At 42.9% G+C, this 13552-nt stretch overlaps 1 protein-coding gene across 1 annotated transcript in view; it reads right to left on the bottom strand.

Moving 5' to 3' along the window:
• The window catches only part of DPT (dermatopontin), a 315652-nt gene that overhangs the window by 79933 nt on the left and 222167 nt on the right, over window positions 1-13552 (bottom strand). The window contains exon 3 of the mRNA XM_085622991.1: window positions 9808-9915. Coding sequence (XP_085479117.1) covers window positions 9808-9915 — 108 coding nt within the window. The remainder of the gene's footprint in view (window positions 1-9807; window positions 9916-13552) is intronic.

Here is a 13552-nt window from a genome sequence, read left to right as displayed (position 1 = left end):
TTGCAGAATGTGATGAGGGACCACCGTTTCTATCCATGTGTGTCTCTATCAGTGTGTTTGCCTATCAGTGTGACTGCCCATCAGTGTGACTGCCCATCAGTGTGTTACTATCCACGTGCCTCTCTATCGCTGAATGTCTATCAGTGTATGTGTCATTCACTAAGACTGCCATTAGTATGAGTGCATCTGTGAGGGTCTCTCTCAGTGTGAGTTACTATGCCCGTGTCTCTCTATCAGTGTGTCTGCATAAGTGTGTGTGTCTATCACTGTGTCTGTCCATCAGTGTGTGTGTGGTGTATGTGGGGAGGGAGAGGGGTGTGTGGTGTGTGTGTGTGTGTTTGTGTGTCTATCTGTGTGTATTACTATCCACTTGTATCTCTATCAGTGTGTGTCTATCAGTGTGTGTGTGTGTGTGTGTCACTATACCCGTGTCTATCAGTGTATTTAGCAGCATGTGTTTCTTATCGTTCTGTGCGTCTTCCATGCATATCGGGGGTTCTGTCAGAGTGTCTCTCTGTCTGTCTGGGTATGTGAGTGTGTTCCTACGTTTGTCAGTGAGTGGCTCATCCAGTACAGCAGTTTCCCTCAGTTCTGGGGGTTTGTAGGTCTCTTGAGTCGATTATTAAACCAGGCGGGACTACAATTCCCAGAATGCAGCACAACACCTCCACTAAAAGCGCCACATTAATAAAAAGCCAATCTTGGTTGACAGACCTTATCCGAGCATTAAGGAGTCATCAGGCCCGGCTCCTAAACACTGCGTGTGAATCTCTTGCCCCGTGCTCCCGCTCCCTGACTGACCTTGGTGGTGTCTCCGTTGCAGAGAGCCATGTCGGTGGCAGCGGGTGCGACCTGATGGAGTTCTGGGCCGCGGGAAGCTCACACAGTGGCGAGCATGGGGCTTTTGGCGCGGGAGATAAACGTGCTGTGTGTGTCTAACCTCTCTCTGGGCAGCACCTCCCTCACTCCTTCCTCCGCCTCCTCCTCCCCCTTCCTCTCTCGAGCCACCGGGGGGTGCGGGAGACCAACGGCCTCGTGAGAGGGCGCGAGGCGGTGGTAGTGAACTGATTTGAAACGGGACGAGTTATTTTAGATGTTCCGCCGAAGGGTACAGTGGTTCATCAAGGGAGAGGGGGTGGTGGGATGCTACTCACATTCGACCGGAGTGGATAGTTTCGCGGGGAGTGGTGGGCTATCCCTTGGGGAGGGCAAACTCTTTCATGCGCTTTACACTTAACTCGGCAGCCTGCAGCATTTTAAAATCTACATGGGGAGGGGCAGTTGTTGAACACATGAACTCCTAGATACTTAAAGAGAAGACATGTTTATCATGGGCGCTAGTCACATGCACAGAGGCTTTTGCCACCTTAGCTGTCCAGCCAGCAGTGAACGAAAATACATGGTATGAGATTGGCCCACTATATGGAATAAAGCACGTGTTTTAACTAGATTGAAGAGCTGAAACTCCCCAGGAGGGTGTACGGGTGTGGTGCGTCCTAGCACTAGTAATATATTGTTTACAGACACACATGTAAAAAAAGAAAACGCTCGCCATTGCGGGAAGGCAGCCGCTTGTTTATATTTGCATTGCGCATTCACTTTCACTTTAAGTGAAAGCGCAATGCGAAAACAGATTGCCCCCTAAAGATAAGAAATTGCTTCACGACAGCTGTGAAGCAGATGATCCAGTCCGGAGGGGCCGGACGAAAAGGGCGGCAGCAAAAAAGGCTCAGTTCAAATCTGAGGCCAACGTTTTAAATAAACAATGATGCCAGCCAATGAAATTGAGAGGCGGGGCTTCAAGTCCCCTTCTGAAAACCACTCATCCACAATATATCTCGCCGAGCGACAGCGCATGCGTGCTGCAACACTAGGCACGACCTAAAAAAGAAGGGGAAATAATTTTCTAATAGAGAAGTGTGGGCACGGCATGCCCATCAGATACCGCCTACTTCGACCACTGGTTAAAATGGCTATTTATTGAGTGGAAAAACTCGATCCAAATTACATTAGAGCTGGGTACTCACAGAGTTTTTGAGTCAGATTTGCTGATAAAGGGAAAATAACATGGACAGGCTGTGAATGTGCTCAGTGTAAGCCACTGTCAGGGGCCATTTCCCCTCTGCTGTGAGTAGCCATATGGCCATGTCTGAACTGGGGTGGTGGAGTGAGCTAAAGAATGATGATGGATTAAACCCAGATCAGTTGACTGGGGGTGAGTGTTTGATTAGCTCAAACGCTCCGTCCATCATCCCCTTTGGTATCGAGGTGAGTAGCCACGAGGCACAAACGGTCCCCCTTTTTAGAATCTGTGCAAAGAGCTAGATGATACAATAAGTGTTGGTAGGTGCTGGAGTACACTTGGCTCTTTGTGTCACCATGCGGTACAGTGGGAAGACAGAGAGGCAGAATCGATGGGCCTGATGTTAATTTACTTTTGTATCTTACTATGTATTGTTACCGGGTAAGCAGTACACAAAGCTAAGGATGTCTATACTTAGCTATATATAGTTTCATGTGCGTCATAGACTGTGTGCATCATGTATAAAGAGGATATGCCTAATTCTCTCCATATATGATCAATGCTGGACCGGGAACTCAAACCAGCCTTGGATATTGGGTAGGGTCGGCTGGGCAGGGGGATGTTGGGGAGGACAGGGGTTTGCGTGGAAAATACTGCAGCTGCTTTTGTTACAGGGAGCCGATATTGCAGCTATGCTGCAAAACAGGCACCCGGTAACAAAAACGGGCCCCAGGGTTCCAAAACTGGCCTCCACCCTGGCGGCCCACCGGGGAAACACCCGGTTTTCGCTAAGGACAGTCGGCCCTGTATCTGAAGACCATCTTTTCTGACACTGTCTACATGGTCTCAATTATGATGCCATTTTGTGGTTCTGTACCTTTACAGGGTTTCCAATAGGTCTGGAGTGCCTAAAAAAAGCCTAATTGTCATTACATAAAACTACTAGTTGAAAAACGTGGTTAAATAAGTGTTCTCATTTGCATATCTCTCACAATCAGGAGGCCACTCCCTGCAAATGCCATGTTGTCGAGGAAGAAAAAAAGAGAGAGTCTGCTAACAAGAGAGAGCGAGAGAGAGATCTATGTAACTGAAAGCTGCTTTAATTAAATCTGCATTTGCTGCAGAGAATGCAATCTCTTTGCCTTTTTTAATGAGAAAGACAAAATCAGTTGCTAAATGGCATCGGTTGTGGTAGGTGGTTTACTTAATGCCTTCTGGACAGGTAAGTGGCTAGGCGACCTTTAGCACCATGTAAACCTTTTAGTTTTCAATGTACTCAGGCGATAATGTGACAATTGGAGCGGTGTCAATGTTTAGTTCCACACATATTTGTCTGTCGCCATATGGCCTGCTAATGTTAGACGCCTGTGGTGCCTAGACACTATCTGTAGTCCATGCTGCTGAAGATCACATGTCCTCTCCAGAAGCCAATATTGACTTTGACTAAAGTGAACATCAGACATAGTGTCACCCAGAGACCATTGGAAGGAACACAGCAATGGCTACTTAGCTTCTTTAGTGCAGTCCCAATAAGGAGCACCGAAATATGTTCACTTCTTATCAGTAGTAGTAATTAGACTTTATTTCGGCAACCAAATGCCTTAAAAAGTATGAAAAGACAAATAAATACAGGCAAAACAAGAGACAGATAAAATAGACATCATTACAAACTATATAGTAATAAAAGCTAAAAAGCAATATACATAAAAGGGATTAGACCCAATACATAAAAAGTGTCATATAATGAGCAAAATCTCATCCTAATGAGTTAAAATCATTCAAATACAGGGACGTACCTCCTAATACCCCACATGTGCCCTGTAAATGTGGCCACAGCACAGGCATATAAGGTGGTCGGGTCAGATCTCAAAATCCTGGGGGCAATCAAATGACTCCGTGTGCCCACCAGTACCCTGATCAGTATAATTCAATATCCTTTTATGAGGGGGCATATTTTGTAAGAATGGCTGGAGACTGCTTCAACTATTTCGAAGCCCTACAGCAGTCTTACATAGAGCAGCGAAATCCCAGCCATTCCCAGCAACAGTTTGTTTTAATACTGGTAGTCCCTCCAAGAATAGGGCGTGCTGGCATTCTGGAGGGATCCCAGCAGCACTGAGAAGGGCTGAAAAAGGCAAGCTAGTGGGTTGGACGGTGGTCAAGCCTTTGATCCCCGCACCTACAAGCAGTAAGAGCCCTCCAGTGGGGTATATCGTGTGGCCTTGTCACAACATGTGGCGTGGCCTCTTTAAAGATGGGGTTATGGAGCAGTGCCCCATGTTGCCACCTGCTCCTTCTACCACCACCAGCCCATCATTTGGGTGGCCCACCAGGGATACCACCAGCTTTTACCTACCCAGTATGCTCCCTTTTTGATGGTGTTCAGAGGGGCTCTATTGTTGTTTTGACTACAGGATTCCAGTGAGATAGCTATGTACAACAAGTCACATGTTTGCATCAGAGACTGGTATACACTTTTTACTCTGGGTCTGCATGCAGTTTTTCTCCTTTACAGCCTTAAGGATGGAAGGGTTCCCACAATGCCTTTGATGGCCAACTCAGGCATCAAGATCTGGGCACAAGGGTGCCCACAATGAAGAGCTTTTTCTCATCAAACCTGTCTACTGGTGGTTAGCTCATTGGGAAAGTTGGTTTTGGATAGCTATAGATTGAAAGTGGAGTCAAAAAGAAAATGGGTCGACCATTCTGGAATGGCAAACAATTACAGTATAATGAACCAACAATTTAGGTTATTGGCACAAAATATTTACCATACACATTAATGGTTGCATGCCAATTGTTGATTACAAAATAATTATTTGGGTTACTTGAAATTTGAATGTAAATAATGTAGTCGCCGATGCTACAATGGGCCATCACAATGACTCAGTAACGCGTAATCAAATCTGGTTAGCTAATTACTGTGGCTTACCTTTTAGCATGTTCTATCTTGACAAAAGTTGCAGTTAATCTTCTCAACATGCTCTAGATAATTGGGTTCAAAGATGACTGAACAGTTTGTTCCAAGCATCAATATGAGGCGCTGATAGCTAATGTAACCTTTTGGTGGTGCCATATAAATCCGATGTTGTGATGATCTGACCAGTCAATAGTGCCATACACAATTCAGCTACTTAAAAATCTTCAAAACAGCCCTTTAGACAAGATGATTTAGATGTACAAAACAAAACAAAATGTATGGTCGCAAACACTCCAATGTTTGAGACTACGAAAATGTTTTTGGCTGTGTACAAAACCTATTTTAAGAGGCAATAGAGTTTCATCAAATCCTAACACCGGAATGCTACTGGATATCGATTCTGTATTTGGAATGGGTGTATCTTAGCATCTCTTCCAAATACTGATTCGGTACCATAGTATCAATGGTTTGTGAGAGGAATTCTGGTCACAAAGCATTGAAAAGTTTCAAACTGCCATGTTGGGGTGGTAATTTATTCACGAAAGAAGAAGGAGTCCCCTTTGGAACTCTTCTCCTTCGGGAAAAGTTTCAGGGTGAGTAAAGAGACCACGCCCAATTCGCACTGCAACATTTAAAAAAAAGTTTTTCTTAAAGGCAGCACTGTTTCCTTAAAGCAATTTGAACTCTAACCTATTTAAAATCAATCACAGTCGTAGTGGTCTCCTGAATCTTTCAAGCCTTCCATTCATGCGAGTTTGACCAATCAGATTGAGTCACAATTTTCTAATGGACCGAACTATTAGTACATAGGTCGGTTTGTAAGGTAACTGCTGGTTGTGAATAGTCTGGCTGCAAATTTTGACTGCTTTTTGCAACAGTACATCTGGCCATCACTGAGTAAAAGCTGGCTGGCATTCACCTTAGTCTGAGTGGATGCCTTTTGAAGAGTTGGAGAAGACAGCTTTAACTGTTTCAAGGTATTGAGCTTCGCCATTGATTACTGGAAGGGTTATTCATCACGTTCATGCGCCAGTTGTTGACTGTTCCAGTTATTTATGATGTATAAAGCGTTGCAATGGCACAATTACTTTCATTGCAGAAGTGAATGCAGTACATATGCAGAGGGGTATCCTCTTTGTTGTTTGTGGCTGTTTTGTGTTTGCTGAATTGGGATCACGTTTTTCAGGAATCTGCTCTGCTTTTCTTTTATCAGGCAGTGTGATTAAGTGTGCTGTAAAAATTGGTTCACAATTAAACAAACACAGAGAACGTGGCTCTGTGGTTTAACAGTATATGAGCCTTAGTTGCTTGATGTTTCTTTCTCAAGAGTATTTAAGAATGCTAAAAGAGGTTGGGAGGCTAGTAAAGACGGGTTGATGGATGATTGACTGGCCTCTGGTGGATTGGAAAATGCCTTGTTAGGCTAGTACATAGAAAAGCGAATAGACTGGGGCAGAATCATGCCTGACTACGACAGGCGATAGGACTGGAACAGTGCAAGCGACATGCTTCCTGCTTCTTGACAGTTTTACCTTCAAGGTATGTAGAAGTGGAGTTAAGAATAGTAAATCTGTACGCACCTATACACGCTTACCTTCTCGATATTTTGGTCCTTGATATTTTGTCTGCGGTATTATGGCAGGACGATATTTTATAAACACAATTCTGGTGGAATACCCACTTAGACAATCAATGCCATAAACACCTTTCGGCTCGTAAAATATAACTAAAAGGTCTATGAAAACCAATCCCCCATTACTTTTCATCTTCAGATTCCTGGCCTACGAACCATTGACTTTATTTCCTCTCTTGTAGAACTTCTGCTTGAACATGAGTTATCCCTTTCAGATCTCGGATCGGGAGTATATTGAGCTAGCTCTTAGCCCTTCTCATAGCTGACATTCACTTTTTTTTTTGTGTTGAAATTTTTTATTGAGTTTTATAATATAATACAAGTTAAGAACAATGCAATAATACATTTGTTAATAAATATTATAAGTATGAAAGACATTAATGGAGGAATGACATTTTGCCGTTGGATAAAACGAATAAATATGGAATATATAAATATATGATACATTAGTAGTTAAATAAGCAAATTAATAAATAATTAAATTCAATGTAGACAATAAATTAATGAAGCAAATAACATCAATTGATAAATATAAATGGATTGGATGTAAATGTGAAACAGTATTAACTTTTAAGATCTAATCATCTTGTGTGTGGTGTTGGCAGCAGGCAGGTCCCCTTCCAATTTCACTCTTACTAAGGACCGTTTCCTCTGCCCTGTTCTTCGTGTCTTTCAGAACTTGTGTGCCTCAACTCACCTTTAGTCTGTGGATGAGGCAGTATCTAATTCAAGAACCATTAGGGCCGGAGAATGATCTGAGATCATGAGTGAGCTCATTTGGTCCTCACTCACTCACTATAGCATCCCCACTGACAGCATGATTTGATCGATTCTGGCGAATGAGCGATGGACATGCGAGTAGAATTAACAATTTAGTTCCCCTCCCACATATGACTTCCTCCATCCATCTGCCAAACTCAAAGCTCCGAAGTGCTCCTGAAAGTCCTGCAATGCCACTGTAGCATGCACATTCCCTCAGCTTCACTGATCCCAACCCGGGTGCATTACGGCATTTCAGTCCTGTTTGAGTATTACTCAACCTTCAACTAACACAGTCACTCTTCGAGCACCTTTAGCAACAAGCATTGGCATAGCCAATAGGTCTCGCCTTTGGGACCTTATAAGTGTTTAGCCATGCAACAGTTGCATAACTAAATACTTAAAAGATCCCAAATGCGAGACCTATTGGCTATGCAAAGCGGCCGTGCTGCCGTGAAAGTGATCGCGATCAAGCATCAAAGCGCGAAAGTGAAAGTAATCGCGGAAAAAGCCACGCGCGCCCGCGCACATGCACTGTAGCTCTAGGCTGGCCTGGTAGCACTTTTTGGAGCCCTCGCAATAAGTCTCGCCAGACCAGCGCATGCGCTGGGTCAGGCGAGACCTAAAAACTACCCCTCCGGGTACGAGAAATGTATGTGCCCGCAACACAGCCCAACTCTTCCGAAGGCTCGAGCCCGCTCCAGTATTAGACACCTTCCGATAACACACTTGTGCTACGAAGTAACTCGAGATCACGAATCAGCACTATATATTTTTTTGGGGACGGGGATGGAGTACAGAAAGTATTCTGGAGCGTAATGAATTCTGCATCGATGCAATGTATCGGTTTTTATTTTACTTTACCTGGTACAGCGTAGGTGTATTTAAGTAAAAATCGCTGGATTAGAAAAATACAAGATACAATGAAACAATTCGCATCTACTGTGGACGTCGAAAACACCAACAATGTATCATACGACGTCTTCCAAGCAGTGAAATAAACAATAAAAAGAGATGTGTCTTCAACAAAGAAACAACGGATCGTGATGAGAAACAATGTCTAATAACTGGCAGGCGCGCGAACTCAGGTGTTCCTGCACTTACTCACTTCGAGCGTTTTTACGAATAAAAATGACTAGTTTCACGGCGGTTGGAAAAACTACCTCAGATGTTTTGAATAACGCATACGACTATTTAGTTTACAGCATTGTTTGTGAGTAGATGTTAAATGATAGTTTTACTTCGACAAATATTTCATTTGTGATACATGTGCAACCGGTAGAACTTGGAATCAACTTCATAACTGGAGAACTACCCCACAGAGATCTTAACAGCTTAAAAAAAAAAGAAAATCGCCATTTGCCACTGCGTGCATGCTGCTCTTTTTGAAAGTGAGCTGCAGCTCTCCGGTCACTGTTCGGGATACATTAAGCATGTTCCTCTCATGCTATAGTCCTACAAATTATTAGCGACTGGGTTGCATTTCGATTCAAATGTTACTGTGCAGCGGAATTTTAATCTCGGGAAACTGAAGTGAAACTTCGAAAGGCGGAGAGTTCCGGTGCTTCACCCTCAGCCGCAACAGCAGAAGTGCTTCCGAATTTGAAGCCGGAATGTTCAATTGTTTTAACGCCTTACGGGTTTGAAGGTCGATGTTTATAATTGTCTCACTTACTTGTGAAACATACTCGTGTCGAGCCTGGGTCTTGCGCGCTGGACGTTTTTCCTCGCACACAACTCTTCAGATGACAAATGCATCGCTCAGGCGATTAAAGTGGAGATTGGGACCCGGTTTGTCATATATTTCAGACAACGATACAGGTTAGCAATTCGAAACAAGCTGCAAACAAAACATAGCGGAAGAGTCTACTCCGGGCGACCGATAAACTCCTTAACCTGGCAGCAGGGGTGGGAGGAGAGTTCCATAGGCAGCCTGTGTTTGGTGGTGGGAGGGAGGGCAGCCTACGGGGAGATGGCGCTTTAAAGTTGAGAGCACGGCGCTTAGGAAATGGGCACCACGTGTGAAGTTAATTAAAACAAGCCCAGCGGAGCGTGGCGCGCGCGCGCTTGGGGGCGGGGGAGCGAACCCTTTGAAGTGCTTCCAAAAAGCGGAGTGCATAGCGGCACCAAGTGCGTGATTGTGCGCGTGCTAGCAATGCAATCCGCTTTTTGGGAGCACTTTTAAAAGCCCCTATAGTCTCGCTTTGCGATCGCTTACGCGATAGCAAGGCGAGACCTAAAAATGAGTCTTGATCCACTTTATATTAGACTATTGCAGCTTACGCGCCTCTATTAACGTAAGTCGCTAGCACAGAGGGGGATAATGGAACTGAGTACTCAAATCCATAGGAATAAGTTTTTGTCAGATGCTGTGTTAAGTTAGAGCATTTGTTCTGATATTTAAAGAAAAATGATCATATTCTGCTTCTATTTCCACAATGTGAACATCAGTAACATAGACAAAATGCTCACCTGTCCACGCCGGAGAAGGTGGTACTTGCACCCCTGATGTAATACCCATGGGAGTACAGCACCATGTCCACATCTTCTCCGTAATGTCCTGGATATTCCTGTGTCAACCTTGAAGAGAAGAGAAAAAGAGTCTGACTTGCGTTGTAAAACACTTTCTTCGAAGTTGTGACTGTATTAGAATAAGTTCGCAAAGGTTTGAAAAGAAACAATGAGGATGTAGGAATGATTGTGGATTGGTTAGCATACAGAAAAAACACTTTTGAAATGTTTTCTTAAAAATATTTCAAGATGAGGACATGTGGGTCTTTGCACTCATAGGAACATTATTAATTAGCCTGATTAAATTATATGTATAGGAGAGAAATTCATAGATAGTTGGGAATCTTTGCAGGAAGTTAAATATTAAGGACTTTTGTATATTTTTTATGTGAGTTATTTTTAAAGCTTGAATTAAATTGAGAATTTCACATTGATTATTGGAGCTAATAGTTGTGGGCAGTGATAACGTGAAAACAGGTATAATGGTCTGGTGTGGAATTGACAGGGTTGTTTTGTGTCGCCTTTAAAATATTAAAAAGTAAAAGAAAAAAATGCAAATGACATGGAAACCGACACAAGAATAAAGTCTTAGCGCCTGAATATTAAATAATTATTTATCTGATGTCCAACCGAGGAAATATTTTAAAGGATTTATTGTATGGATCCCTCCTTCAGTGGTCTTTAAAGCTCTCCCACAACTTAAGCTCTTTGTAATAGAATAAGAAGCGTGAATCTGAAACATGTTTTGCTGCAGGCATACAGCCTTGAGGTGAGCGCCTAATATTCGAAATGTTGCTTGACCTTTTGGGCCTCCGTAAATGACCACGCCTGTGTTTATGAGTCCTCGCCATGCATCACTTCCACAGGAACCACTGGCCACATTGGCGAATGTTTAAATATACTAAGTGCATAGAAATGATTCCATCGCCTTATGCAGAGGAGATGAGTGATTCATTTCATGGGTGGCATCTGGCACCGGACCCGCTTCTAGAAATTCTGAGTTTTGGGAAGCAGGTAACTCACGTTACTTGATGGAACAGGAGTTTATTAGTAGTAGAGTACAGACCCCTGGGACACCTCTGCTTACAAGTCCAACTGCAACTCCTCTGCCACCAGTTTACAAACAGATGGATGTTGCTAGGGGACCGCAGTATTCCAATTCATCATGACATCATGACAACCATGGTAACTATTACAAAGCAAGCTATGTAAAATACAACACATCTCCCCTCTTTATAATAAAATAAAAAAAAAAAAAAACGATGTACATACGTAATCTTTATACCTTGTAGGCATTGTACGTTGTCTTACATTTGTTCTGACCTTAGCAACTGGCAATCCAACAAGATCAGTATTAACTCTGCATGCAACAATATTTTGTTGAGTACTTGGAGGCATGACAATTTCAGTGTCAGAACATGGTGATACCTTCCTAGTGTTCCACCAATTTCCATCCTCCAACTTAACACTGTTACCCTTAACAACAATGATCTTTTTGGGAGAAGACCATTTAGGCAGACCTTTTTTTGCCTTGTCTCCAACAAATACCCTCACAAACATTCCTTGCATGAAACAACGTTTTGGCTTCACAATGTTTTCATTAAAACGATCACAATAATTTTTTTGATATTTCTCTACTCTACTCCGCATTTCCTCTAAGTTTGCATTGTATATCCCCGCTCTATTCATCCAAGGTGGAACAGCCACAGAACAAGGAATCCTTCCCTTAAGTAGAGAAAAAGGCGTTTCTCTAGTCACTGAATGCGGAGTAGTGCGGTACGACCACAACATGTCCTTTACACACTTCCTCCATAACTCATTGTTTTTGCACGCCAATTGAATACATTCAACCAATACTCTGTTGAAACGCTCCACCAACCCGTTTCCCCTTGGATGATAGACTGGCGTGGTAGTGTGCCTGATTCCCCACTTCCTCAGAAAACCCTCAAATTCTTCCGATATGAATTGGGGTCCATTATCCGTAACTAGTTCAGTGGGGCAACCTTCCCTTCTAAAAATGTCTTCACAAAATGAAATAACACTTGCAGCCTTGACCTCTTTAACAAATGCAACTTCTGGCCACTTTGAAAAATAATCTACCATAACTATGGCAAATCTCTCTGATGCGTTTAAGATATCGAAAGGTCCACATATATCGATGGCTAATTTATCCCATGCACCTTTAGGCATGGGTGACGCACTTATAGAAGTTTCTTGAGAAGAATGAGTCTTGTCGCTACACACACAAGCCATGCAATCTCGAACAAAACGCTCAATTTGCACATCCATACCTGGCCACCAAAAATCTACTCTAATCCTTCTCTTCATAGCTGACATACCCCCATGCCCTTCATGCATGATATTTAGTAATCTGTTTATTAAACTCTCCGGAACCACTAATCTATTACCTCTCCTAAGTATACCATCTATCACATTCAACTCAGACCATATCAATTTGAAAGAATTAAGATCCTTATGTACCTTCCATCCTTGTTCACCACTTAAGGCTTTTATAACCATGCCCAGTACAACATCTTCCTCCATGGCCTTCTTCCACTCAACTTCACTGATGGCTGTACACACATCCTTAATTTCGGCAACCATCCATTCATCATCTTCCTCCTCATCTGTATTTTCTAACGGTAATCTAGATATGCAATCTGCATTTACATTCCTTGCACCTGGAATATATTTCACATCAAAAGCATATTCTTGCAGACGGTATAACCATTTAGCTATTCTGGGAGTGGCCTTGCTTGCACCTCTGGTGGAGAAAAGATCTATCAAAGGTTTGTGGTCAGTATGTAATTGGAACTTAGTTCCCCACACAAATGTCCGGAAATACTGTATGCCCCACCAACATGCTAAAGCTTCTTTCTCGATGGTAGAATAAGAGTGTTCTGCCCCTTTTAGTGTGCGGGACGCAAACGCCACTACGCTTTCTTGTCCCTTGTGCATTTGAATTAGTACCGCACCTAACCCATTATTACTGGCATCGGTAGTGATGATAGTCTGGTCATTGGGGTCAAATGGCCTTAATGACACAGCATTTATGATGCATTTCTTGATAGCATCAAAGTTTTGTTGACAAACATCAGTCCACTCGAATTTGACACCTTTCTTCATCAAGTTCCTAAGCTCTTGTACCTTGTCCGAAAAGTGGTGAACAAATTTCGAGTAGTACTCTGCTAACCCCAAGAATGACCTGAGTTGATCTCTATCTCTTGGGGCAGGAGCCTTTTCAATGGCTTCAATCAAACTACGTTTTGGTTTTACACCCTCACTGGACAAAGTATGACCAAGATACTCCACTTCCTTGACACCAAACTTACATTTTTCTAATGCAATAGTGAGACCAGCCTCAGAAAGTCTGATGAGAACCTCTTCCAAGATCAAATCATGATTGTTTACATCACTCCCCCATACCAATACATCATCTTGAAAAACCACTACATTTTTAAGACCAGTTAATATTGATTGCATAACCCTTTGGAAAACGGCTGAAGTGGACGCTAAACCAAATGGCATGCGCTTAAACTGAAAAGCTCCTTCTGGAGTAATGAAAGAAGTGATGTGCTTTGAATCTTCGTGTAATAGTATTTGGTGGTATGCATTGGACAGGTCTAAAGTGGTAAAATATGTTCCCCCCTTGATAGTAGCTAACATTTCATTTATTCGTGGGAGCGGATACCGATCTATCCATATG

This window comes from Triturus cristatus, chromosome 8, assembly GCF_964204655.1.
Source record: "Triturus cristatus chromosome 8, aTriCri1.1, whole genome shotgun sequence".
Classification (NCBI taxonomy): domain Eukaryota; kingdom Metazoa; phylum Chordata; class Amphibia; order Caudata; family Salamandridae; genus Triturus; species Triturus cristatus.
Note: the sequence above shows the minus strand (reverse complement) of the source record. Positions and strands in the feature narration are given on the sequence as shown.